The sequence below is a fragment of the Triticum urartu genome, chromosome 3 (genome assembly GCF_003073215.2).
Source record: "Triticum urartu cultivar G1812 chromosome 3, Tu2.1, whole genome shotgun sequence".
Taxonomy (NCBI): Eukaryota; Viridiplantae; Streptophyta; class Magnoliopsida; order Poales; family Poaceae; genus Triticum; species Triticum urartu.
In genome coordinates this window covers 46,008,809-46,034,241 of record NC_053024.1, presented here as the reverse complement: position 1 = coordinate 46,034,241, position 25,433 = coordinate 46,008,809, and the positions used below count along the sequence as shown (strand labels likewise).

The 25,433-nt window shown below is 48.6% G+C and overlaps 1 protein-coding gene across 1 annotated transcript; it reads right to left on the bottom strand.

The window, feature by feature from the left end:
* Positions 1-23,775: 23,775 nt before the first annotated feature.
* LOC125547878 (YTH domain-containing protein 1-like) lies at positions 23,776-24,580 on the bottom strand. The gene is made up of 2 exons (XM_048711622.1): positions 24,321-24,580; positions 23,776-24,231 (listed from the first exon to the last, which is right to left on the bottom strand). Exons 1-2 carry the CDS (start codon positions 24,522-24,524, stop codon positions 24,037-24,039), a joined length of 399 nt encoding a protein of 132 aa, XP_048567579.1. The 5' UTR covers positions 24,525-24,580; the 3' UTR covers positions 23,776-24,036.
* Positions 24,581-25,433: the final 853 nt, after the last annotated feature.

Genomic DNA, 25,433 nt, shown 5'->3' with positions numbered 1-25,433 from the left:
TCCCCTACATAACTAAAGCATTTCTAGACTCGACTTCGACCAGTTTGGCTTGGTAATCCTACAGGCAGTCAGGCTCTGATACCAAACGCTGTCAGGACCCCGATTCCAAGCCACATCAATCTAGCCGGTAACACCTCATATCACTTTGCGGCCTCACGCACGGTATCCCACGGGTGTCGCCTTACCATGGCCCGGGACCGTTTGCGCCTTTTGGCTCACGTATATGATAGTGTCGCTAGCATCCATATGACAGAGAACCCGGGCCGACATGGCTAGTAGTGAACCCAAAGCGCCACAGACCTATGGAGACAGGCATACATGAACCACATCGAGCATGTCGGTCATCAGCGAGTGATTCCGGGCTGTAGCACTGGGCTAATAGGACTCCGGGGAACCCGGGCTGTAGCAGGCTAGGTAGGACTCCGGATATCACAGCGTGACATTTCCCCGAAGGGACAGACATAGGAACGAAGTGAAACACATGACGGACAGTCAAGTGTCCTAAGCAGTAGTGCTAGGCTAGCAGGACTCCGGTGAACCGGGCTATAGGCAGACTACTATGGCTCATGGAGGCACTAGACTACATTTCCCCATAAGAGAGGCTGCCAAGGATAAACAACTAGATTGTCGGATCCCACACATACCAAGCATTTCAATCATACACACAATATGCTCGATATGTTTAAATACAACATGGCATCACAACATAACTCTACAACTCAAGTATTTATTTATTAGGCTTCGAGGAGCGATATATTACAAACATAACTCTACAACTCAAGTATTTATTTATTAGTCATAGCATACAATGCAAAGCACATGCGGAAGCTTAACATGTCTGAGTACAGACATCTACAAATGGAAAAGGCTAAGAAGCCTGACAATCTACCAGATCCTGCCAAGGGCACAAGATCGTAGCTGAGGTATCAATCTAAACGTCAAAGTCCACGCGGAACTACTAGCAAGACTGAAATCTCTCTGCAAAACATAAATTAAGCAAACGTGAGTACAAAGGTACTCAGCAAGACTTACATCAGTACTAAACTACATACTTATTCTCAAGAAGGTGGTGGGGTTATTGCAGCAAGCCAGCTTTGACTCTTGGCTAAGCTATCCTACGGAACTCCACCAGTAAAATAGTTTTCGCACACGAGTCCACTACATGGTTGCAGCTTTGGTATCAGAGCCGGACTGCCTGTAGGTTCGTTGAGTCAAACTGGTCGATGTCCGACTCTAGAAATGCTTTAGTTATATGTAGGGGAATTGATTTGTGGGAGGGAACGTAAGGTTATTTTACTCCTTTACCTATGCCTCTGATCTGAGTCGTTCTCTTCTCATTCAACGTGGGTTAAGGACTAGGCTCTCTTTTCTATCAGGTTCACGTGTTACTAATCCGTAGTAGCTTATAGGATTGTTGTTACAAGTTCCAGTTAAGTTCCTACTATTCTTAGTATGTTGCTAATTGGATCAGAACCTTGATATGATATTGTTGAGTGGTATTGCAAACTGTTGTGGATGTCTCAAATCTTTTTCTGAGCATTTACAGTTGTTATGCTGTCCAATTTTCCCTAGAATTTCTGATGTCTTTGCCTTGTGGTTGTGCTTTCAGATGGCCAACCGTGTTCATAACCAAGTGGTTTGCCTGACCCGGTGCCTCGACGTGCCCAGTCATACTGCTATGTTAGTCCGGGTCATGATCGAGACGGGTTATCGTTGGTATCCCGAATACACCGTCGAAGAGCAGTTCCGTGACTTTAATCAAAGCCAGTATTTCTGCACCGTCAGGATATTTCCTTCTTATCCTGGATCTACCGAGCCGCTTCACTGTTCCTATGGACTCGGGGTTACCGTTGAGATGGCTGTGCAGGATGCTGCCTATTCCATGATGACCATCATGCGAGTCCGGACTGGCCTGCTTTGGAACACTCACTTTCGTTACATGCCAGCTTCGCTTCCGGGAGCGCAAGGGTATCTTCAGGCCATCTATGCTGACTCCACTCAGGAGGACTCATTAACTCATACCATTGCCGAGATGCTCGAAGATAAGGACCGAGAGAATCGGGCCTTGAGGCTGGAGCTTTTTAATACCCGTGCTGATCATTGGGCCACAATGACTCGGTTTGCACCTGCGGTGCAAGCTGGATGTATGGATACAAGGGATCTGTATCCTGTGAGATCAGCTCTGCCAGACATGGTGGATTGGTGTGATGTGGGAGGCATCACCCCACCCCGTGGTCCCCGCAGGCCACCGTTTGTTGGTCCAAGACCTCATCCTAGCCCCTATGGTCCACAGGCTGCTCAGGACCGTCTGTTCCCGGATGGTCACGTTGAACTTCCAGGCTATGGAGGTGACTTCTATGAGGACTACTACGGAGCTGTCTGAGTTAGTAGTAGTACCACTAGTATTGTAGTAGTTGTATCTCCACTGTCCTGCATGACTTGTGGAATATGACTTTGCGTGTAATCGATTCCGGAGGTGTAGACAAATAATGTATAGGAGCTTGGAATGCCTCCGATGAGATGTAACATCTTTCATCATAGTTGTACTGTAGCCTGGGCTTGTACTAAACTATGTATGATGTGTATGACCGTTGGTATATATATGGCAGTTTTATATTACCATGACATACGGATGAACATCTCGGCATTCCGTGTTATCCATTACATTTTGCACTTCCTTGATAAGTTTGAGCCATCCTTGTCTAAACCGTTGTCTTGTTTTCTCCTACGATGGTCAACACCCGCAGCAACCCTGCTGCTCCGGAGCAGGGGGAAGCCAGTGCAGCTAGAGGTGAAAATCTGCCTCACCCGCCTTCTCTGGCCGAAGTAATGCTGGAGGCGGAAAGAAACAAGTGTGAGACTAACCGCCTACTGGAGCGGATTGAGCAGAACACTCCACGCCACCCACGAAATGACTTGGTGTCAATCAATGACTTTATCAAGCTGTACCCACCAAAGTTTAACCATTCCGTCGAGCCCCTCGACGCGGATGACTGGCTTCGCAGCATCACCCACAAGCTACGTTCTGCCAACGTAGCCGAAGCCGACAAGGTTACCTATGCTGCCTATCACCTTTAAGGCCCTGCTAGCCTTTAGTGGGAAAACTTCGAAGCTATGCGCCCGGTCGGCCAAATCACTACTTGGGCTGAATTCAGTGAGGCTTTCCGTGAGCATCACATTCCGGAAGGTCTCATGGATCGCAAGAGGGAGGAGTTCTGCAACTTCACCCAAGGAAGACTGACTGTGGATGCTTACAGTCGTGAATTTAGGAATCTGGCATGATATGCTCCCGAAGAGGTTTCTACTGACGCTAAGAAGCAGGCAAGGTTCCGCAAGGGACTTAGCCCTGAGCTTCACCGCGATCTTCGTCAGCACGAGTGCACCTCCTTCCAAAAATTGGTCAATAAAGCCATCAGTGTTGAGACAGGCCAGACTGATTATGACGCTTCACGCAAGCACTCCCGTGATTTTGGCTCTTCATCCGGCTCTGGAGCTCAGAAGCGCCGGGTGTGGATCCCAAGCACGGCACTGCCACCCAGGTTCATCCCGAGGCCATCCTTTGAGGTGCCTCGTCCCAACCAGCAATTTGCACCGCCCAAGCCCTATGGTGGCCCCGCTGCTAATGCTGCTCCACGCCCCAATGTGGTGACATGCTTTAAGTGTGGAGAGCCGGGTTACTATAGCTGGGAGTGTCCCCAGAACAACAACCCCAATCAAACTGGAAAGTCCGTTGGCCGTGGTAAGCCCGCGGGAAAAACGTTCATTATGCTAAGATCGATTGTGCCCGCGGGAAAAACATTCTTGTCGATAGACTTGTCTTCCTTGCATCCTTAATAGCTCTCAAGTCCTTGGACATAAACATCATCTTGGGTATGGACTGGATGTCAGCTCATTATGCTAAGATCGATTGTGCCGCTAGAACCGTTCAACTTACTCACCCATCGGGCAAGACAGTTAATGTCTTAACTCGAGTGGCCAAGCGCCAACTTTACTCCCTAAATGCCAACCCCCTTCCAGACCTTGAAGATGTTCCGGTAGTCCGAGACTTTCCAGATGTCTTTCCAGAAGAACTGCCAGGTGTTCCACCTGACAGGGATGTTGAGTTTGTGATAGACCTTGTTCCAGGAACCGTTCCAATTTCTAGAAGACCCTATAAGATGGCAACCCTAGAACTAGCCGAGCTTAAGAACCAACTCGATGAGTCCTTGAAAAAGGGTTTCATCCGTCCTAGTTCCTCTCCTTGGGCTTGCCCCGTCCTCTTCGTCAAGAAGAAGGATGGAACGGATCGAATGGTTGTGGATTACCGACCTATCAACTTGGTCACCATCAAGAACAAATACCCGCTTCCCAGGATCAACGACCTGTATGATCAGCTCGCTGGATCCTCAATCTTCTCCAAGATGGATTTGAGGTTGGGCTACCATCAAATCAAAATCAGAAACGGGGACATTCCCAAAACGGCTTTTGTTACTCGTTATGGCCAATACGAGTACACCGTTATGTCCTTCGGTTTAACCAATGCCCCAGCCACCTTCTCCCGGTTAATGAACTCGGTTTTCATGGAGTACTTGGACAAATTTGTCGTAGTATACCTCGATGACATACTCATCTACTCCAAGAATGAAGAGGAACATGCCGAATATCTAAGGCTGGTATTGATGAAACTTTGAGAGCATCGCCTTTATGCCAAATTCTCCAAGTGTGAATTTTGGTTGCCAGAAGTGACCTATCTAGGCCATGTAATCTCTGGTAAGGCTATTGCTGTCAATCCCGAGCGAGTTCAAGCCGTCCTTGATTGGACTCCACCTGAGACGGTCAAGCAAGTTCGGAGCTTCCTGGGCTTAGCGAGATATTGCCGCCGCTTCGTCGAGAATTTCTCCAAGGTTGCTAAACCTCTAACTGAACTCCTCAAGAAAGATAAAAAGTTCGAGTGGACTCCGCAGTGCGAGTTCAGCTTTCAGGAACTAAAAAGACGCCTGACATCTGCCCCCGTACTGGTACCACCAGATTTCTCCAAGGACTTTATTATCTATTGCGACGCCTCGCGACAAGGACTAGGTTGCATACTCATGCAAGATCGTCAGGTAATTGCCTATGCTTCATGGAAATTACACCCACATGAGGAAAATTATCCCACACATGATCTAGAGCTTGCAGCTGTAGTCCATGCACTTAAAACTTGGCGACATTACCTCCTCGGTAATCGTTGCGAGATCTTCACCGATCACCAAAGTTTGAAATATATCTTCACCCAACCAGATTTGAATCTCAGGCAAAGACGTTGGGTCGAGTTGATCTCGGATTACGACTTAGGAATAACTTACACCCCGGGCAAAGCCAATGTCATGGCTGATGCACTAAGTCGTAAGTCCTATTGTAACAACCTGATGTTACAACAAAGTCAACCACTTCTCCATGAGGAATTCCATAAGCTTAATCTTCACATTGTTCCTCGGGGATTCCTATCCACCCTCGTGGCGAAACCTACCCTTATGGATCAAATCATAGCTGCCCAGACGCGTGATAAGGGCATATCCCGGATTAAGGAAAACATTGCTAGCGGAGTTGCTAAGTGTTTTTCCATGGATAAGCGGGGTGCTGTCTCCTTTGAGAACCGTTTGCTGGTTCCCAAGAAACAACATCTACGCCAGTTGATCCTTAAGGAAGCTCATGAATCCCCTCTCACCATTCATCTCGGTAGTACTAAAATTTATCAAGACCTACGCCAGAGGTTTTGGTGGACTAGGATGAAGAGAGAAATCGCTCAATACATTGCTAATTGCGACGTTTGTCGTCGTGTTAAAGCAGAGCATCAATGGCCTGCTGGCACCCTTCAACCTTTGGCTATTCCTGAATGGAAATGGGATAAAATCAGTATGGATTTCATTACTGGGTTTCCCAGGACCAAGAGAGGGAATAATGCCATCTTCGTCGTGATTGATCGACTTTCCAAAGTAGCCCATTTCCTACATGTTCGTGAGAGTATCACCGCTAGCCAGCTAGCCGAATTATACATCTCCCGAATAGTGTCCCTTCATGGTGTCCCATTGGAAATTAACTCAGACCGTGGGAGTCTCTTCACCTCTCGATTTTGGGAAGTTTCCAAAATGCTATGGGAACTCGTCTCTCTTTTAGTACCGCCTTCCATCCTCAATCAAGTGGTCAAGTAGAGCGAGTCAATCAAATTCTGGAAGATATGCTCCGAGCTTCTGTTATCTCGTTTGGAATGAGTTGGGAGAAATGCCTTCCATTCGCGGAGTTTGCTTATAACAATAGTTATCAAGATAGCTTGGTCAAAGCTCCTTTCGAAGTTCTTTATGGACGAAAATGTCGAACGCCTCTTAACTGGTCAGAAACCGGGGAAAGACAACTCTTTGGCCTGGATATGATTCAGGACGCAGAAGAGCAGGTTCGCGTTATTCGTGAGAAATTGAAAACAGCCCAATCTCATCAAAAGAGTCAATATGATCGTAAACATAAGCCTATGACTTATGAAGTCAACGAGAAGGCTTACCTTCGGGTTACTCCATTAAAGGGAACCCATCGTTTCGGTATCAAAGGCAAATTGGCTCCTCGTTACATTGGACCCTTTCGCATTCTTGCCAAACGAGGAGAAGTTGCCTACCAATTGGAACTACCTCCGCATCTTTCCAGAGTTCACGATGTCTTCCACGTTTCACAACTCAGGCGTTGCTTCGCGGATCCTATCCGTGGAGTGGACCACGAAACGCTTGATCTACAAGATAACCTCTCTTATCGGGAATATCCCGTTCGTATCCTTGATCAAGCCGAGCGTACCACTCGACGTCATAATATCAAGTTTCTCAAGGTTCAATGGTCACACCATTCCGAGGAAGAAGCCACTTGGGAAAGGGAGGATCGTCTTCGACTCGAGTACCCCACCTTCTTTCCAGAGGATCCTAAATCTCTGGACGAGATTCTTTTGAGTGGAGGTGAGTTGTCACACCCTAGCTAGTTCAAGCATTAGAATGTGCATCATGTCTAAATTCTTCTTAAATTTGAATTGGGGAAAGCAGAAACCCCCAACACCCCCCTGGAAACAACTAGGGTTTACTAAAATTATCTTCAATGAACCTGAAATGCCCTTCTAAAAAGTCCACCCTCTTTGTCTTAGGTTAGAACCTCTGGCAAAATTGGTGCACAATTTTCTAGGTCAACAGAAGGTCATTGAATTAAATCATAAGTATTTGAATTTGGGCATTTAAATGCTATAAAATAATTTAAATGCTCAAATAATTCTGGAAATAAATGTTTGCTGTTAGGAATAATCCCAACAGAGCCCACAATTATTTTCAGGATTTTAGTAAGTGCCTAAGTATTTTTAATAAAGCCATAAAGCTACAGAAAAATAGAAAAAGAAAACAAAACAGGAAAGAGAGAAAGGGAAAGGCTTACCTGGCGCCGCCCACCAGGCCCACCTGCCGGCCTAGCCCAGCTACCGCTCCAGCGAGCTGCTTGGCTCGGCCAGGCAGGCAAGCAGGTGCTCGACGGCGGCACCAGCGCGCGCCACGCAGCTGGCTGCCGCCCTGCTTCCTCCCCTCGCCGCCCTGCTGGCCTGGACAGGCTCCACGTCGCCGCCCCGACCCCCTGGACACGCTCATTCGCCCCCTACCTCACTCCCTCGCTCCCCTTCGCCATGGCCGACGCAGCCGTCGCCGTCCCGCCACCGTAGTCGCGTCCACCGCCGTCCCCGTGCTGCACCACCGTGTCCACTCGCTCCGCCGTCGTCGACTACTTCGAACAGACCGAGCCCCGAGCGCTCACACGCTCTGCAACACCTCCACCGACCCCGCCTTCGTCAGCCACCGCCGGAGATCCCTTTCAACGTCGCCGCCGCATCAGCTCGTCCCCGACCGCGCCGTCTGTCTCTGCGTGACCGCTGTGAGCCCAGCTACCTCCCCATCCTCTCCGTTCTCCTCCTCGTGCACCACAGCGAGCACACGGAGCTCACCCGCACGCACTGCCGTGGAGCTCGTCGGCGACGTGTCTCCGGTCAACCACCGGCCAAGCCATCTAGTCTACTAACCTCACCGCATCCCCGGGAGCACAACGCCCCACTCCACGCACCTCGCCGTGCCCCACAGCCCAGGGTTCGTCCTCACCCGATTCCGGCGACTGCCAAGCTCGTCGCCGGCGATGTTTCCGGCCACCCCGAGCCCAACCACCACCACCAAACGCTGCGGCTCGTTCCCAGCTACCCGTAGATGATCTCCGCCGTCGTTTTGGTCACCTGAGGGCGTTTTCCGAAGCCCTCCGCCGTCTCGGCCTCGCCGGCCGGATTAGCCCTGTTGACCGGTGAATTTGACCACTGACGTGGACTGGGTGGGCCCAGGTTGACTCCCCTGAGTCAATGACAAGTGGGCCCCCTCTACTAATTATCCAGATTAGTTTCTAACTAAAATTAGTTAGTTTAATTAACTACTGACACGCGGGACCCACCAGTCAGGTTTGACCTGGACGTCCCCGTTGACCACTGACGTCACCCTGACGCAATGCTGACGCAGTAATGCATTTTCTGGATTTATTTTTATTCAGGAAATTCCAGAAAATGTTTAAAACTTCTAAAAATCATAGAAATTCAACCGTAACTCCAAATGAAATAATTTATATATGAAAAATTATCAGAAAAATTCAATCTATCCATCTGTAATGGTTTCATGCATGACAAAACAAGTTTACCTTTCTGTTTAAGAAGAATAAGGAAATGCACTATTAGGGCCATGTTTAATGAGCTAATATTTGAATCTTTGATTCAAATGAGTTCATCCCTTTCTATTTTAGCTTGCATTAGGCCAAGACACAATCATATTGCCATGTCATAGCATGCATCATATTGTTGCATATCGTCATGTGTTGATTGTGTTCCGATGTGTTCTTCGTGGTAGGTTCTGCCTCCGAGGATATTCACGAGTATCCAACTGAAGGGAAATATCCCGTTACCACTCCATCAGGCAAGCAACCATTGATCATTCTGATACAAACCCATGTTCTCGCTTCTGCTCTTGTTTACTGCATTAAGACATCGCGATTCAAACTGCTGTGTGCTATGGTAGTTGAACCCTTATCCTCTGCATGACCTGTCATTGCCACAGTAACTAGATGAAACCCACTAGCATGTGTAGGAGTTGATTGAGCCATGTATGTGATTCCTACCTTGCTATGCCTGCTATGCTTAGAGTTGTGTCAGGTCTGGTTCATCTGGGTGATGGGCTAGAGTGAAATGCTTATGTCGGTAATATGAGGGATGTGTTGAACATGTTTTGGTAAAGGTATCGATGAGAGGCCATGTAGGAGTACATGATGGGTTGTTTCATTGAGGCCGTCCCTAAGAACTGAGATCTGTATGTGTGATTTAAGATTCAGCTACTACCACACATTGGGCCCTGAAATATGACCCCGCTCGACTTACTGACCCCTCTCGCCTCTGTCCAGGAATTGCAACTAGTTTCTGGTGTTTGTAGGACATGTGTTGGCGGCCGTGCGTAGCGCTGACCCTAGGGGTGGGTTATGATGCGGTAGATACACTGTGGCCGGGTATGCCGGGCGCCCGTTTGGCGTCTCGGGACCCTGTACACATCGTTTGGGGCCGTTGAGGACACCCCGGCCGGATTTCCTTGCGGATGGAACCTGAATAGGCGATAGACCTAGACTAGAGACTTGTGAGGTTAGTTAGGTCGTGGTCTACACCCACGTCGGTTTTCGCTTGAAGTCTGCCGAGCACATGTCGTGTGCAGATGCTAAGTGGTGGAAATATGTGTGACGAAGTACACCCCTGCAGGGTATAAAACTATTCGAATAGCCGCGTCCGCGGTAAAGGACTACTTGGTTGCCTATACAGTTCATAGACAAATTAATGGATACTACTAAAAGACTCAAGATAAGTGTGAGTACCGAGGATGGCCCTCTCATAGGATGACGAGGGAGGATCCCCGGTGGAGTATTGTGTTGGTGAGTAGTGGACTTGTGTGCGAAAACTATTTTACTGGTGGAGTTCCGTAGGATAGCTTAGCCAAGAGTCAAAGCTGGCTTGCTGCAATAACCCCACCACCTTCTTGAGAATAAGCATGTATAGTAGGTTCTGATGTAAGACTTGCTGAGTACCTTTGTACTCATGTTTGCTTAATTACTGTTTCAGACGACAACACCGCCCCCTCCGATGGGTTCTACGTAGACCTTGACGTCGACGAGTGACTAGCCACCCAGGTGGTGATCCTGGCCATGGAGGGCCCTATGCAGATAGACAGGCTTCGAGAAGCCTTCTTTCTTTCTAGAGTCTGTACTCAGACTAGTTGCTTCCGCATGTGCTTGTATGATTGTATGACTTGAGTGTCGGGTCATGTGACCCCTATCTGTATGAACATGTTATGTATGGCTCTCTGGAGCCTTTAGATAAAGTACTTGAGTTGTAGAGTTTTGTTGTGATGCCATGTTGTATGTACTCATATCGGGCGTATTGTGTGTATGATTGAAATGCTTGGTATGAGTGGGATCCCACAATCTAGTTGTTTATCCTTGGCAGCCTCTCTTATGAGGAAATGTAGTCTAGTATTCCTCGAGCCATAGTAGTCCGCTACAGCCCGGTTCACCAGAGTCCTGCTAGCCCAGCACTACTATTCAGGACACTTGACTGGCCGGCATGTGTTTCACCTCGTTCCTATGTCTGTCCCTTCGGGGAAATGTCACACGGTGACTTCCGGAGTCCTGCCTAGCCTGCTACAGCCCGGGCTCCCCGAAGTCCTGTTAGCCCAGTGCTACAGCCCGGAATCACTCGTTGATGACCGACATGCTCGATGTGATGCATGTATGCCTGTCTCCATAGGTTTGTGCCGCTTTGGGTTCACGACTAGCCATGTCGGCCTGGGTTCTCTGTCATATGGATGCTAGCGACACTATCATATACGTGAGCCAAAAGGCGCAAACGGTCCCGGGCCATGGTAAGGCGACACCGATGGGATACCGTGCGTGAGGCCGCAAAGTGATATGAGGTGTTACCGGCTAGATCGATGTGACTTGGAATCGGGGTCCTGACAATGTTTATAAGCGAAACGAATGTATTGTACCCACCCTAGTCCTCTTTCAATTGATCTCTGGACCCCGGGATGAAATCGAGAGAGAACGAGTGGGTGCATGTGTGATACCTAAGGCGGATTCAAAATTTTGAACCGGTGATCATAGCGTCCACAAATCATATATAATGGGTATTCAATGTTCATTTCACTCTTGAACGTACAATATACTCCCTCCTATCCTTTCTAGTTTACATATAAGTTTTATGTGTAGTCAAAGTATCTCTACTTTGATCAAACTTACAGAAATAAGTATCAACATTCAACAACGTCCAATCAATAGTGTTAGATTCGTACGTACTCCTAGATTTCTATTCAAACAAACATGGTTTCCAATTTGTTTTCAACCACGCGAATGTGCTTGTTCTCGCGCATGCTCTTCCTACCAAGATTTCACCACGTATAGCCAGTCCAATAGTAACTTTTTTTAAGCTCCCTATCCAATAGTACTAGTGGAGTACTGACAACATCTGTAGTAGAGTATGCAGTGCTCATAATACTCCCTCCTTCCATTTAGATAGGGCCTATGTGGAGGAGAGAGATGTGAAAAAGTAAGGGGAGTGATCTCTCATGCAAGAGCCTAGCTATATACGCATTCCTAGTTAAATACAATAAATTGAAGAAAGAGATAGAGAGGAGATGGGAAAAAGTACTAATACAATAGCCAACCTTATTTTTTTTTTGCGGGAAATAGCCAACCTTATAGCCCACACTACTGTATGAGTGCATATAGATGATGGCTATAGATGACATGGCAGTTCCTTATTGCCATCGGCTGGCTATATTATTAACCATGCTCTAATGCGTTTTTCAAAACCGCCCTTTGACTATTGACAAGATTAATAGTACATGAGATGTATAATGTGAAAATTATATCATTAGAAGCTCCTTTCAGATACGAATTTGATCGTGTGCTTTATGTAAGTTGCATGTCATATATTATTACTCTAACATTTGGTTAAAGTTAGCCTCGAAAAACACATTAGGCCCTGTAGATGGAAGGAGGGAGTAGTAGTGGAAGTGGATCCTCTGACGTAGGTATCCCTGCCTTACCCTCCCTTTCGTTCACTTACTGGCGGACCCCATGCTTGCTAGGCCCCGCATGTCAGTTACTCAATGGGTTCGGCCACGTCAGGGGATCCTCATCCGTAGTATACTCCCTCTATTTTTATTTACTCCGTATAAAACGGAGGGAGTGGTAGTATAAATGACGCGGGTGGGGGACGGGGAGGGACGTTGGTTTGCTCTCAACTGTGGTCCCACAAGCGAGCGAAAATGCAAGACGAAGCGCGTTCCATTCGGTGAGCGACGTGGAGGGTCCTGCGTGTCGGGGTGCAACGCGAACGCGACAAGAGCAATGTACAGTCAAAACCGATTGACCGGTCATCACCGGAACCACTATTCACACCAGAACCTTCGCTGCTCGGCCGACGCCAGCCACTGCCCCAAAACCACACACCTCCTCTCCAGCCCATTCCCCCACCTTTCGATCCCCTAGCCCGCATCAAGCGTCCCCTAGTTCGCCGGAAAGCCATGGTGTGCCGCAAGATCACGTACTAAAAGATGCTGGCGCCGGAGCGCCGCACAGAAATCACGGCGGCGGGCGGCGCCACAGACCTCCGTTCCCAAGCTCGCTTTGCGGCGGGCCAATCCCCGAGTTCTCTAGAGCCAAGCTACGAGGAGGAGGAAGCCGATCCAATGTTCATGGCGGAGGTCGTGGCGCAGAAGACCCCCGATGGGTATGAGACGATGGACGTCGACTTCGTGCTGGCGTCCGGGTCCCCCATGGTGTAGGCGGACCAACGGTTCAACCTGGCGATACTAAAGGAGGGCTGGGAGGCAGAGGCTCAACTCGACGCGGACCGCGCGCATGCCGCTGCCATGGAGGCTCTCCTCCAGGCGGAACCGGATGTCGTGGATGTGAACCGGGCGGCGGAGGCTCAACTTGACGCGGAGCGCGCAGATGCCGCTGCCATCGAGGCCCTCCTGCAGGCAGAACCGGGCGGTGCTCTTGTCCATGTAGAGCGCCCGCATGCTCCGCCTAAATGAGTAGCTGGAGGCCGATGACAACCACGGTGCGGAGACACATGTCGGCAGCTACGGCTGGTTAGCGCTGACAGCTAAAGACGACGAGGCTGTCACGTTCTGCGAGCAGTGATGGTTTTTCTTTATGTTGCTGTTTTTAGGGATCTTTTGCTGTGTAAAAACCTATATTGTTATGCAAGTCGCCTGACTTTCATATTTTGGGCCAGTCTACCATTTCAGGCGGTTGGATGAATATCCTACGTCTCCTAACCCTTCTTCCTCACCTCTTCTTCTTCCCCAACAGACCACCGCACGGGCCGTATGGATCCTCCCCAACATGCGGTTGGATAAACATACTGTATGAACGAAAATTATGTGTCAGCGGTAGGATGCCTGAGTTTGGTTTGTTCACATGAGGTAGCACGTGTCAGTGAGGGTGTGTTCCCTTGGTTGGGTTTACAGCGTGCAGGAGCGACTGTGTGAGGGTGCGGAGCGATCGTGTGAGGGTGCGGTGCGACCGCGACAGCCGTGCACAAGTGTACCTCCTTTTCATTTTGAAAACTTTAGGTAAGCTTGGCAAAAATATGTGGCGAAGTATGGCAATGCAAGGCCTAGACCCAAACAGGATAAGTACGTACGTACTAGGAGTACTAGTGTTAATAAAGAAATGCGGGGTTTTCCTTCGCGGGATTAATCGATACAAATCCTCGTTTGACGTGTCAATTAATGCGTATTTTTTTCTTCAAAACCCAAAGAGCTAACCATCTCACTCCTTATCGCTTTATTAATGCAGCGCCATGCAAATCCACCTTCTCACTTCCGTGTTCATGGGTATATTGATGTCGGGAAGCACTAGGAATCAGACTATTGATCCTAGCTTTTTATCAGACCAGTACCTAACCATTGGATGAAAGCCTGTATGGCCGCTAGATCAGCAGGCTGGCTGTTGGGCAGTTTCCAAAATTAAAACCCAAGGGAGCTAATTACGTGGGATTTGGTAATAACTGCTTCGGATATTTAGGAAACTAATGTGATGCTTTCCATACATTTAGCTAACCAATTTCGGATGGTAAGGAGAATAATATCTGGCATCCTACGAGATCTAGATTGCTCCTTAAATGCAATATTTGCTTCCAATATTATTCAGTTTTGTTTCCGATGGAACTGTTGCTTCAACATGGATTTTTTTTATCTTGACACAATAATTTGTGTTTCCATCAATCAATGTATTAGCTTTCATGGTTAATGATGTTTGCTTCCGGGTATAAGATTTTGTGTCCAATACTGTAATGGAAAAGGCTATTGCTCAACCGGCGGAACTAGGGCGGGCGTCCGCTGCCTCCTTTGATCAACACGTGGCCTACCTCCGACGGGCTCGCAGCGAATGATAGTGGTGTTTTTGTTTTGCAACATCTACTCTGCTGCAAAAAATAGTTGTGCAACAGCAGTTATGTTACATAAGTTTCTTCCATAACATCATATAGAGATGAATACAAAGAAAAATAATTCTGCAACATCATCTCAGTTGCAAAGTTTTTCTGCAACAATACTTTTGTTGCAAAAAAAAAGTAAAGATGGAATTTTTTTTGCAACACGACCTATGTTGCAAAAAAAAAAAATCCCGCAACACGATCAATGCTGGAAAAAAAATCAACAACACAATTTTTGTTACAAGAGTTTCCGCAACAAGACCATTGTTGCAAAGAAGAGAAAGGCATCCAGCCACTCGATTATCTTAACTAACGGCTCACGAGGCGGCAGATCTTTTAGAAAGATCCGCCGGGAGACGCGTAGCAGCCCCCTAAAAAGAGGCGAAACGGGCAAAGCTTTTGTGAGTGGGGAATGAAAATCTAGTGTAAACAATATCAAAATACGAGGTAAAAGATGAAACGAAGTTAAGGAGGATTATGCATCAACACGAACTTGTACTAATGCATCTTAACTAAGTCTCATGTATCCGAAGGGAAAAAACAAGTTGCAGTGAATGGACCTTCACGTGCCCCCACTGTCTCAAACGGCAAGGGCAAGACAGTTCCATCTCTTATGTCGTACACGCCGGAGCAGAGGCTCCTCGTCCTTGCACCGTAACGGTTGCGTTCATTCATTCAGAAAGTAGATGCAATCCTCTCGAACTCTAACGTTTTCGGCACCACCAGCTGGCAGAGACTCGGAGCAGCCTTCGCTGAGGAAGAGAGCCCGTCCCATCAGGGTACTCACCTTTCTCTAGCATCCTCGACCGCTGCCAAGGTCGGCTGCCTCAAGACCTCGAACCAGCTGGTCGGCATGATTACCGGGCCCGGGCCCGGCAGCGTGGGAAGGAGCTCCGTCTTTTGTTTCACCATCAACAACCGGTCGCCGGACGCAACCAGGTAGTGTTGAAGGTCGCCAGCATACCATCCGCCTGCATCATCTTTTGGCGTAGTGAGCATGCATTGGACGCTCACATGGTTGTCGCCGACAATGTCCATGGCGTAGAGACGTAGAGGGTACCAACCATTTGTTATGGTAAGGACGCGTAGAGCTTGTCTTGGAAAAGCACCATGTCGCGGACGGAGGAATATGTGTCTGGAGGGTTGACCACCGCCATTGCACGGTTGTCGACTGGGGCCGACGAATAGAGATGGTGACGTCCTTAAGGTACATTCGAGATCCTGTTCGGACTGCCACGACGTGGTCGGACATCACCACGACCTTGCGGATGTTGTCGGTGTCGACCAGGACGCCTGGCCGAGTGCAGAGGCAGTTGAGATCGATGCACCGAGATGCCGTTGTCTCCCGGGAGAGAGGATTCATTAGAGAGCACTCGTCGTCGCTGTGCACGAGAAAGAGCGTGCTGCCAGTGGAGACACGGTGGGTGACGTCGTCCTCTGGGATGAGGACGCGGCGGTGGACCTCGCCGTCGGGGAGGTTGAGGAAGGAGACGTCGCGGAGGGCGAGCTACGGGAGCAGCGCTGGCAGCGCGGGCTGCAGGCGCGCAGCGGCGCGCCACGGCCGGCAGACGGCGCGCAGGCGGACGCGTTCGGCGTTGGACGGCACGCGCTGGAACACGAGGCCCAAGAGCTCCGACGGGAGGTCCTGCCATGGGCCACGGCGGTGGCCGTGACTCGGCGGCGCCAGGCCCTCCATTGCCCGGGCGTACGCTTTGCCCTAGATGGGTCTGATCGATTCTCTAGACTTTTGGTAGACTCGGTTATATGTGAAATAGTCTAAGTCCAGTCCAAAGAAACACGAACGATAATATCGTTTCTATATTTATTATCGAACGAACAGATATTGGAGGCGCCAAAATTTGGTTCTCCTTCAACGTCAAAGTGCTGTGTTCAAAACAAATATTGAAAGAGAACCAAATTCTTCAAGATTTTCTTGGACAAGAATCTCTTGACTTTTCATGAACAAAGCTTCACACAATTAAATACCAACACGCTGTTATGGAGAAGGTTACACCAGAAACAACTCGCGAGCGGTTAGGCGAACAGGAGCGAGTCCCTTTGCGATCCACCGGTGCTGCTGTTGATTCCCCCTCCCTCCCGCCGCCCGGTCCCTCCCGCCACCGGAGCGGGCGGCGGGAGGGAGGGGGAATCTCGGATCTAGGTGTTGTGGGGGTTCTCAGTAGGGTTAGGGTTGAGGGAGACGCCGTTAAGGCCGTTGCGGCGGCGTCGCGTCTGAATAAGTCTCCCCGGGCTCCGTTCATGGTCGAGCGAGGTTCTTGCCTTCGTCTAGGAGCCAGCGGGTTGAGGGGTCGCTGGATCTCGTCGAGGTCGCGTGCTATGGTGTCAGGAGGTTGTCCGGCACTGGCCGGGTTGGACCTCAGATGGTTGGCGGTTGTGTGAAGACAGAGTATGTTCCTCCTCCGTGTCGGTATGATTTTCTGCTGCTGTTCTTCCTCAATCTTTGTGCTGCCCTGCTGGAGGGATGTCCTGCTTTGCGCGGGCGGTTGGCCCGGCCGCGGCGCCGGAACTGGATCTTAGTTCTCTTCCATCTGGAAGGGACACATATAGCGGTACTCAAAGCCACATATGGCGAAGGCTGGTGCAGGTGTGTTTGATACATATGTGTGTCCACGTCTTTTCGGCGCCGGAACGAAGAAAAAGAGGAGCATTGTGGTGGTGATTATGTCTTGGTGGAAGATGATGCCCTGCTTGGATCTGGTTGTCGTTTCTTGTGTTGTAGAAGTCTTCTCGCAAGGTTTAAGGATGATGACACGGAGTTTCGGAGATCTTTGTGTTTTATTGGTTGTATTAGGGCACTCCGTGTTTTTCTGGTTTATTATGTGTGTGTTAGGGTGTGCTTGTACATGTTAAAGACTTTGTATTTGTTTGTGATTTGAATACAAGCATACTTTCTCAAAAAATTAATACTAACACGCAGTTACTTAGGGCCACTGAGGGGCGGTGGACGCCGTCCCGTGCACCATTTTCCATTTTAGGCGTTTTTTCAAGGGTTTATCTAGGGCATATCTTGATGTGATCTAATTATTGCACATCTAAGTGACTCAATCAAGCTAGAAAAAAAGGAAAAAAATGCTTGCACGAATCTTAGCGTAAAATCAATGACATATGACTTAGATGTGCAATACTTAAAGCACATCTAGATGTTTTAACAATATAATTTTTTTAAGTCAGTTAAGATTTGTGTCCCGCTCAGAAAGACGAGGCATCAGGCAGCGGCACTCCCTGAAGTGGAATAAGGTTCCATCCCGCCTACACCCCGTCTTGGCGGTGCGTTGTCATCAGAGGGTGTGTGGGGGTGTGTCTCTGGATCTCGTGGAATTCGGTCGGTCCAGATCTCTGGTGGATCTCTGTAGATCCAGTCCATGTTCGTGTGTCTAGTGGTTGGATCCTTCCAATCTACGCTTTTCTTTATCGGCGACGGTTACTGTTCTGATGTACCGGTCCTCTGAGGCCTTACCATGATGATTTTTTGACTGTATACTACAACTAGATGTGCCCGATTCTAGCGAGAGAGGGATGATGATGTCGACGAGCCTTCGACTCACTCCATTAATTGTAATCGTCGTTAGGTGGTCAACCAACCAAAATATTGCTTGCTAGGTGGTCAACCAATATTTTGTAACTCGGCAAACTGGAATCTTAGCTAAAAATACCACTAGTACTTGTAGTAACTCTAGGAGATTCCTTGAAAAACTAATCCTTTTAAAACCGTGATGTAGCTCCTTTTATAAAATTTGGAAGACCCTAGAGGTTGTGTGTAAAGTTAGAAACTATAAAAACATAACCTTTATAATTTGGGATTTGCTAGATATCATTGCGTAACAAGTATAAACATGTACTTGTATGATACTTAGCATATGTGTTTGTTTGGATCTCAGTGTATCGGTTGTTGAGAAAAAAGAACTAAACACCTTGATTTAGGTGTAGCTCTCTCTCAGCACACTACAAACGCTTATATCAGAGCCTATCTCTTCCCTATCCATTTAGTAAAAAAACCAATTCGCACAACTAAAATAATGACTTCCTCATCGACCACCGTGCTCTCTGGGGGGCCTCCGCTGATGAGTAGCATCGACGCGAAGTGGCTTCACAATATTCCTGTGCCGTGCATACATATTTTGGGCAACCATCCATGTGAACTATGGGTCTTTGACTAGACCACATATGTAGAAGTTAGCAACCAACCATAGTGGGTAAGATTTTAGACTGTCCGAAGGAAGCATGATGTGTGGCCTATGGCATAAAGTTCCTGAAAATAATGCTAATCTTATCCAAATAAATTTAGTCAAAGCAATAGGAAAATGGATCCAAATAGACCTAAACAACATAGAAAAACAGAGCACTAGATCATACACGAGAGTGGAAAGAGGTTTTCATACATCACTACTGGTTGCCGCCTTCATCTCCGATGACCGCTGACGATCACCTCAACAAGAGTCGCTTGCCGCTCGTTTTATATGAGCGAATGAGTGGAGTGATTTGGACCATAGATGGACGGTACCAACTGGGCAAAGGGTTGCTACTTAACCGATTGGGTGAAGAGATGGGTATGCACACCAGAGGACCGTGAGGAAAATCAAGCCTGGCTAAGTCATTGGACCGGTTCAGGCATGGAAAAGGAAGCCACAACTAAAACCACTACGGGGCATGCCATGTGTATCTAACGGGCGGAACCCATCTGGCAGATCGTTCTAAAACAACTAAAAGAGGTGAAACTGGGAAAACTTTCATAAATTGGGGAATGGAATTCTAGTGTATAAACAATATCGAAGTAGGAGGTAAAAGATGGAATGAAGTTAAGGATGGTTAGAGCATCTCTAACAGACCCCTTAAAAGCGGTTAAACGCGTAAAAAAATCCGTGTTTACAATTTCGGTCAAAAAAACGGTGCCTAGCAGATCCCGTAAAACTCGGTTGGCCCTTAAACTTTTTAAAAGGCACAGAAAATCCATCCGCGAGAACCTCATATGTACAGTTTCGAAGATAGTATACATTTCAACCCTTAAACGGTCAACCCTCGTCGGAGCAGACGTGCCGCCGCAGAACTGGCCGGAATCTACCCAAAACTCACCGGAATCCATCGCCGCACGTCGGAAGAAGTCGCCTCACACCAGAATTTGCCCCCACCGGTCCGAATTGCGGCTAGCTCGACCATCACTGCTAAGGCAAGGCCATCCACGAGCAGGGTGGAGCAGGCCACCGGTGGCCCGAATCAGGGCGGGGCAGCGCTGAAGAAGGGGGGAGGGGAGCTCGCGTGCGGCGGTGGGCGGTGCCGGGCTCAATCGGGGACGGGCAGACGCGCCAGGAAGCACGCGGTCGGGGCGGGCGGAAACGGGCGGCGCCAGGGCAAGGCAGGCGGCGCCGGGGAGAGGCACGCCATAGCCGGAGAAGGGCCAGGAGGAAAAAGAAAAAATGGGCTATAGTGGGATTTACGGGATCTGCTCTGCCTGGGGCAATTTCGCACCGTAAAAGCGGTTTACAGTGCCCCGTATACGTGTTTTTAAGGATCATATATGCATCAACGTGAAATTGTACCAATGCATTTTAACTCAGGTTCATGTATCAATAGGGAAAAACTAAGCTGCAGTTATTGAACCTTCACATGCCGCCACTGTCCGAAACGACAAGGGCGAGATACTTCCACCTCTCATGTCGTACACCTCAGAGTAGATGACCCTCGTCCTTGCATCAAAATGGTCACGTTCGTTTAGATAGTAGATACAGTCTTGTTGAGCTCCGACGTTTTGGTCGCCGACGGCTGCAAGGGACTCGGAGCAGCCTTCTCTGAGGAAGAGAGCCCGTTGCATCAGTGTATTGACCTTTCTCCAGCATCCTGCGCCACTGTCCAAGTCAGCTACAGCGAAGACCTCGAACCAAGTCGGCATGATCACCTGGCCCAAGAGCACGGTAAAGAGCCACGAATTTCGTTTCACCATCAACAATTGATCGCCATACACAACCATGTAGTGGTGAAGATCGCCAACATTCCATCCGTTCATGCCATCTTTGGTGAACATGCATTGGACACTAACATGGTTGTCGATGACGATGTCCATGGCGTAAAGACGTAAAGGGTACACACAAAGAAACATTGCGGTGAGGACGTATAGCTTGTCTTGGTAGCGCAATGTCGTGGACGGCTGAACTAGTCTCTTGACGTGAACAGATGAAGGATTAATTTCGCCATTGCTTACCGCAGGCAGTTATGGATGAATGAATGAAGTTGGTTGTTTAGGCAACAACACTCATAGTGTGATTCAGACCCGGATCATGTTGGTCCACACAGAGTTGTTCCTTGGAGTGATAACCGTGTCATCCATTATGGCTACTATTAATCCGACATAGGGAGAGGATGAAAAATCTGAACTACATCTACAAATGCAATAACATAGAGGCAGTGAACATGCTTTGAATGCTAAGAGCACCTTTTTCCAAGCTTGTGGAGATGTTTAGGAACAAGCGGCTGCTACAAGATAGCACCACAACTCTGTGGAAGAGCAAGTTGCCATGTTCTTTCATGTTGTAAGCCATAATCAGATATCTGAAGTGATTCACAACTCATCCAGGAGATTCATGGAGACCATTTCCAGGCATTTCAATCAAGTCTTACATGCTATTGGGGAGCTCAGAGGAGAAATGACCACAACACCAACTGGGCAAACTCCTGACAAGATTCACATGAGCCCAAGATGGCAGCTGTATTTCAAGGTGAGCACTACTTGTAGTTCATGCCATAACATGCTTGTAATATTGTCATACAACCATAACAATATATCTTCGTGCCCTCACAGTATTGTATCGGCAATAGATGGTACTAATGTGATTGCTAGAGTCCTGAGGTCACGGGTTGCAACATATATGGGTAGAAAGCATTACACAAGCTAGAATGTGCTTGTTGTTGTTGACTTCGATCTGAAGTTCACATATGTGTTAGCTGGTTTGAAAAGATCATCCCATAATACTAACATTCTTGCTGACAGTATGGCTTGACCCGATGCATGTCGGCTTGTTGTTCTTTCACCCTTCAGGAAACTAGGTACCATCTGAACGAGTTCTCTTGTAGGAACTATCCTAGGACTGCACGGGAACTGTTCAATCTTAGTCCTTAGAGTTATGGTTGAGACGACATTTGAAGCTCTAACAGATTTAAGATCCTGGATGAGAAGCCATTCCACCCTTGCCCCACACATGTTAGGCTTGTTTCTTCATGTTGCATTCTACATAATTGGACCCTAAAGTGGGGCTGTGATGAGTTTGTGCCGGAGAAGGAGGATGTGAGACTGATGATGATCATGACTTTGGCCATGGTGTGGAGGCATATGACAATGAAGCTTGAAAGATCAAAAGGCTGAGGTGGGCTAAAGAGATATGGACAAATAGAGGTAACACAAGGATCTAAAGAAAAAGCGGCAGAAGAAGAAGAAGCAATAGCAACAACAACCACAGAAGAAACAACAACAGAAAACGAGGATGAACCTCCCAATATTCGGCATCTATGAACTTTCCTCGATTGAGCCCCAAGACTGTTAATTTGTACTACATTTGTTAGCAGTCAGGATGAGCTGCTACTCGTTTAATAGCTAGGACTCAAACAATGTTTATTTCATATAATGCGTATGTAGTGTAATGTGTGGTAAGATCATCACTAGTGAGAAAGGGTGACCATAGCATAAGTTGTGCACAACCAAACACCATGTTTTTCACGGTGACAGCTATAACCCAAAACCGTTGCCAACCAAACACCAGGCATCAAACTGCTTAATGGTGCAATGCAGGCTGTCAAACTATGTGCAGAACATGATTTTTGGCCTGCATTCACTCAACCATGCCCAACTTAGTCAGAAATGCAAATAGCCAAAAAATGATGCAACCTACCATACCAAACATGCCCAGATGGGCGGGATCAATTGGGCAAATGGTTACTGCTTAACCAATTGGGTGAAGCGATCGTAGGTATGCACACTTGACGACCGTAAGAAAACCGGGTCTGGCTAAGTCATCTGACGGGCGGAACCCACATGGCAGATATTTTTTATAAAGAAAGCTCCCTCTCTGATTTCCATTAAAAGAAACCATAATGTCTTTCTACAAGCACCTAGAAGTGAAAAAAAAGGAAACTACGCACAAGGCTTGAGCTGCCACGAGAGAAGGAGCCATCCCTCCCTCCCAGCAGCCCACTCCACAGGCCTCTCACCCCAGCACATGCGCCATGGATATGCTAACCCGTGGAGTGATTATGCTGATCCATACAATTTCATTTTCGAAAGCCCCACCTGGCAGATCGTTCTAAAATAATAATAAAAAAGAAGTGAAACCGGCAAAGCTTTTGTGAACGGGGAATGAAAATCTAGTGTAAACAATACCAAAATAGGAGGTAAAAACTGGAACGAAGTTAAGGAGGGTTATGCATCCGCATGAACTTGTACCAATGCATCTTAACTAAAGTCTCATGTGTCCGCAGGGAAAAACCAAGTGGCAGTGAATGGACCTGCACGTGCGGCCACTGTCTGAAACGGCAAGGGCGAGAAAGTCCCATCTCTCATGTCGTACACGCCGGAGCAGAGGCCCCTCGTCCTTCCATCGTGATCCTTAAGTTCCCTCAGAAAGTAGATGCAGTCTTCTCGTGCTCTGGCGTATTGGTGGCCGCCGGCTGGAAGGGACTCGGAGCAGTCACTACCGGAATCGCACCCTATGCCGACGGGCCAGGGCCGTCGGCATAGCCCTGAATGGCCGTCGGGACAGGCCTATGCCGACGGCACCCGTCGGCATAGGGCCGTCGGCAACATATCCGTCGGCGTAGCCAGGAATGCCGTCGGCATAGAAAGGCCGTCGGCATAGGCCCTATCCCGACGGTGTCCGTACATCTATGCCGACGGCCCCGGCCGTCGGCAACGTTATCGCCTAACGGCGGCCGCCGTCAAGTGCTGACCAATGCTTGCTCGCCACGTGGCAGGTCTGTGCCGACGGCCTGGCCATCGGCATAGCTGTCGGCTTAGGTTGAATCTATGCCGACGGCTAGACCGTCGGCATAGACATGCCACGTGGCAGCCACTGGGAGCTCCTGGAGCAGGCCTATGCCGACGACTTAGCCGTCGGCTTAGTTTGAAACTATGCTGACGGCTAAGCCGTCGGCATAGACCTGCCACGTGGCAGCCACTGGGAGCTCACGACAGCTCTATGCCGACGGCCTAGCCGTCGGCATAGTTTCTGTCTGTTTTTTTTCTTTTTTCTGTTTTGTTTCAGCTCAATTCATTTGAATATATACAGCACACAACAAATATATGCATCACATAACAGCTGGCCCAGCAGCATCACAGAACAAATTCATCATCACACATCATAAGAAGCATCGCAAAGCATAAACATATAAGTATCATCACCACCAAGCATAAGAATCTCACAAACAACAATAAGAAACATCACAAGCATATAAGTATCATCACCACCAAGACCGCCACAATGTGACCCAAAGGCTTAAGCGCCAGGACGTCGAGCACCACGGAGGTCGTCACCGCCAAGACCGCCGAAGCCCAGGTCGTCACTGCTAGCGGCAGCGCTACCGCCAAGACCGCCTCCTCCTCCGCCTCCGCCTCCGTGGATCGGAGTGGTCGGGCTCCGTGTCTCCGGAGTGCTGCGAAGACCACCGCCAACGGTAGATCCACCTGTTCCCTGGATGTTGAAAAGACATATGCACGGGATATATGACTGTGTTGAAAGGCATGACATGCTTTGGGTGAATAGATTGGGGATGAACTAACCGGCGAGGGGCCAGCGTTCTGTGCCACAAACTCCTCAAAGCTCATCAGCACTGGTTGTGCTGGAGGGCATTGTGCTGGAGGGAACTGAGGACACCTGCCGGCCGCCATATCCTGAAAAGCCTGCTGCATCTGGCTATCCCTCTGCACTTGGTGTTCATAAAGCCTCTGATGCCACGCCATGGTCTCCTGGCGTGTGTACTCCATGTAGGCCTACGGTATGACATGATGGAACTCATAAAACTACTAAATGCGGAAAATGAAGTGAGAAATGAAGATTGTTGCTCCTGAAAGAGGTACTGTGTACTAGTCACTGGCTGGCTCGTGCGCTGGCTCAGGCTCGGGTCGATCCGACGAAGCTGTGTGTAGGAGATACTAGGAGTGATCACAGCATCGAGAACCGCCTCCCGACCGTGCTCCTTGGGCCCCATCCTCACCACCGCCATGTCGTCCAGAGGCGCCGCAATGGGGTCAGGTGTGTCAGGATGTAACTCCAGATACGCTTCGGAGTAGGCCTTCTTCCTCCCTGCGGTCTTCTTGCCGTAGTACTTGGGCTCGCCAGGCTTGGGGTCCTTCCGCGTATGGGCGATCTCCCACGCCTGCATGTGTGAGAGCGGCCGCTTCAGTTTCTCCTCCTGCACCACCAAACAGAGGTTAGTCATACATAAGAAAGTGATGGTAAATAGAAGAAGAATAATGTTTAATGGGGTTAGTCATACATTAACTGCCTTGTGGAGATAGTGGTTTCGGTTTCCCTGAGCATGTACTCCCTCCGTCCCTCGGTTAGCCTTATTTTTGGTTCTCATAGCCGCCCAGGCTCCAGCCTCATCACACCAAAGATCCACCAATGCCGCCCAGGACTCGTCTTTTCCATAACACCAATTTGGACACACCTACATAATAAAAGCATAATGGCATGTAGGTGTGTCCAAATTGGTGTTATGGAAGCATAATGCATAAAGCATAATGTACCACAAGGTAATGAAAGCATAATGAAAGCATAATATATGAAAGCATAATGAAAAATCTTTTATACTTACCGCCAAGAACTCGGGCCTCTCCAAGGTAATGCCCATCCTCCGCGCTTCTTCCTTGGCCATCTTCACACCAAGATAG

Coding starts and splice junctions, on each gene's coding strand:
- LOC125547878 (XM_048711622.1), bottom strand. CDS start 24,524: ATGGAGTACACACGCCAGGAGACCATGGCGTGGCATCAGAGGCTTTAT. Junction 24,232..24,320: donor AGAACGCTGGCCCCTCGCCG/GTTAGTTCATCC, acceptor TTCAACATCCAG/GGAACAGGTGGATCTACCGT.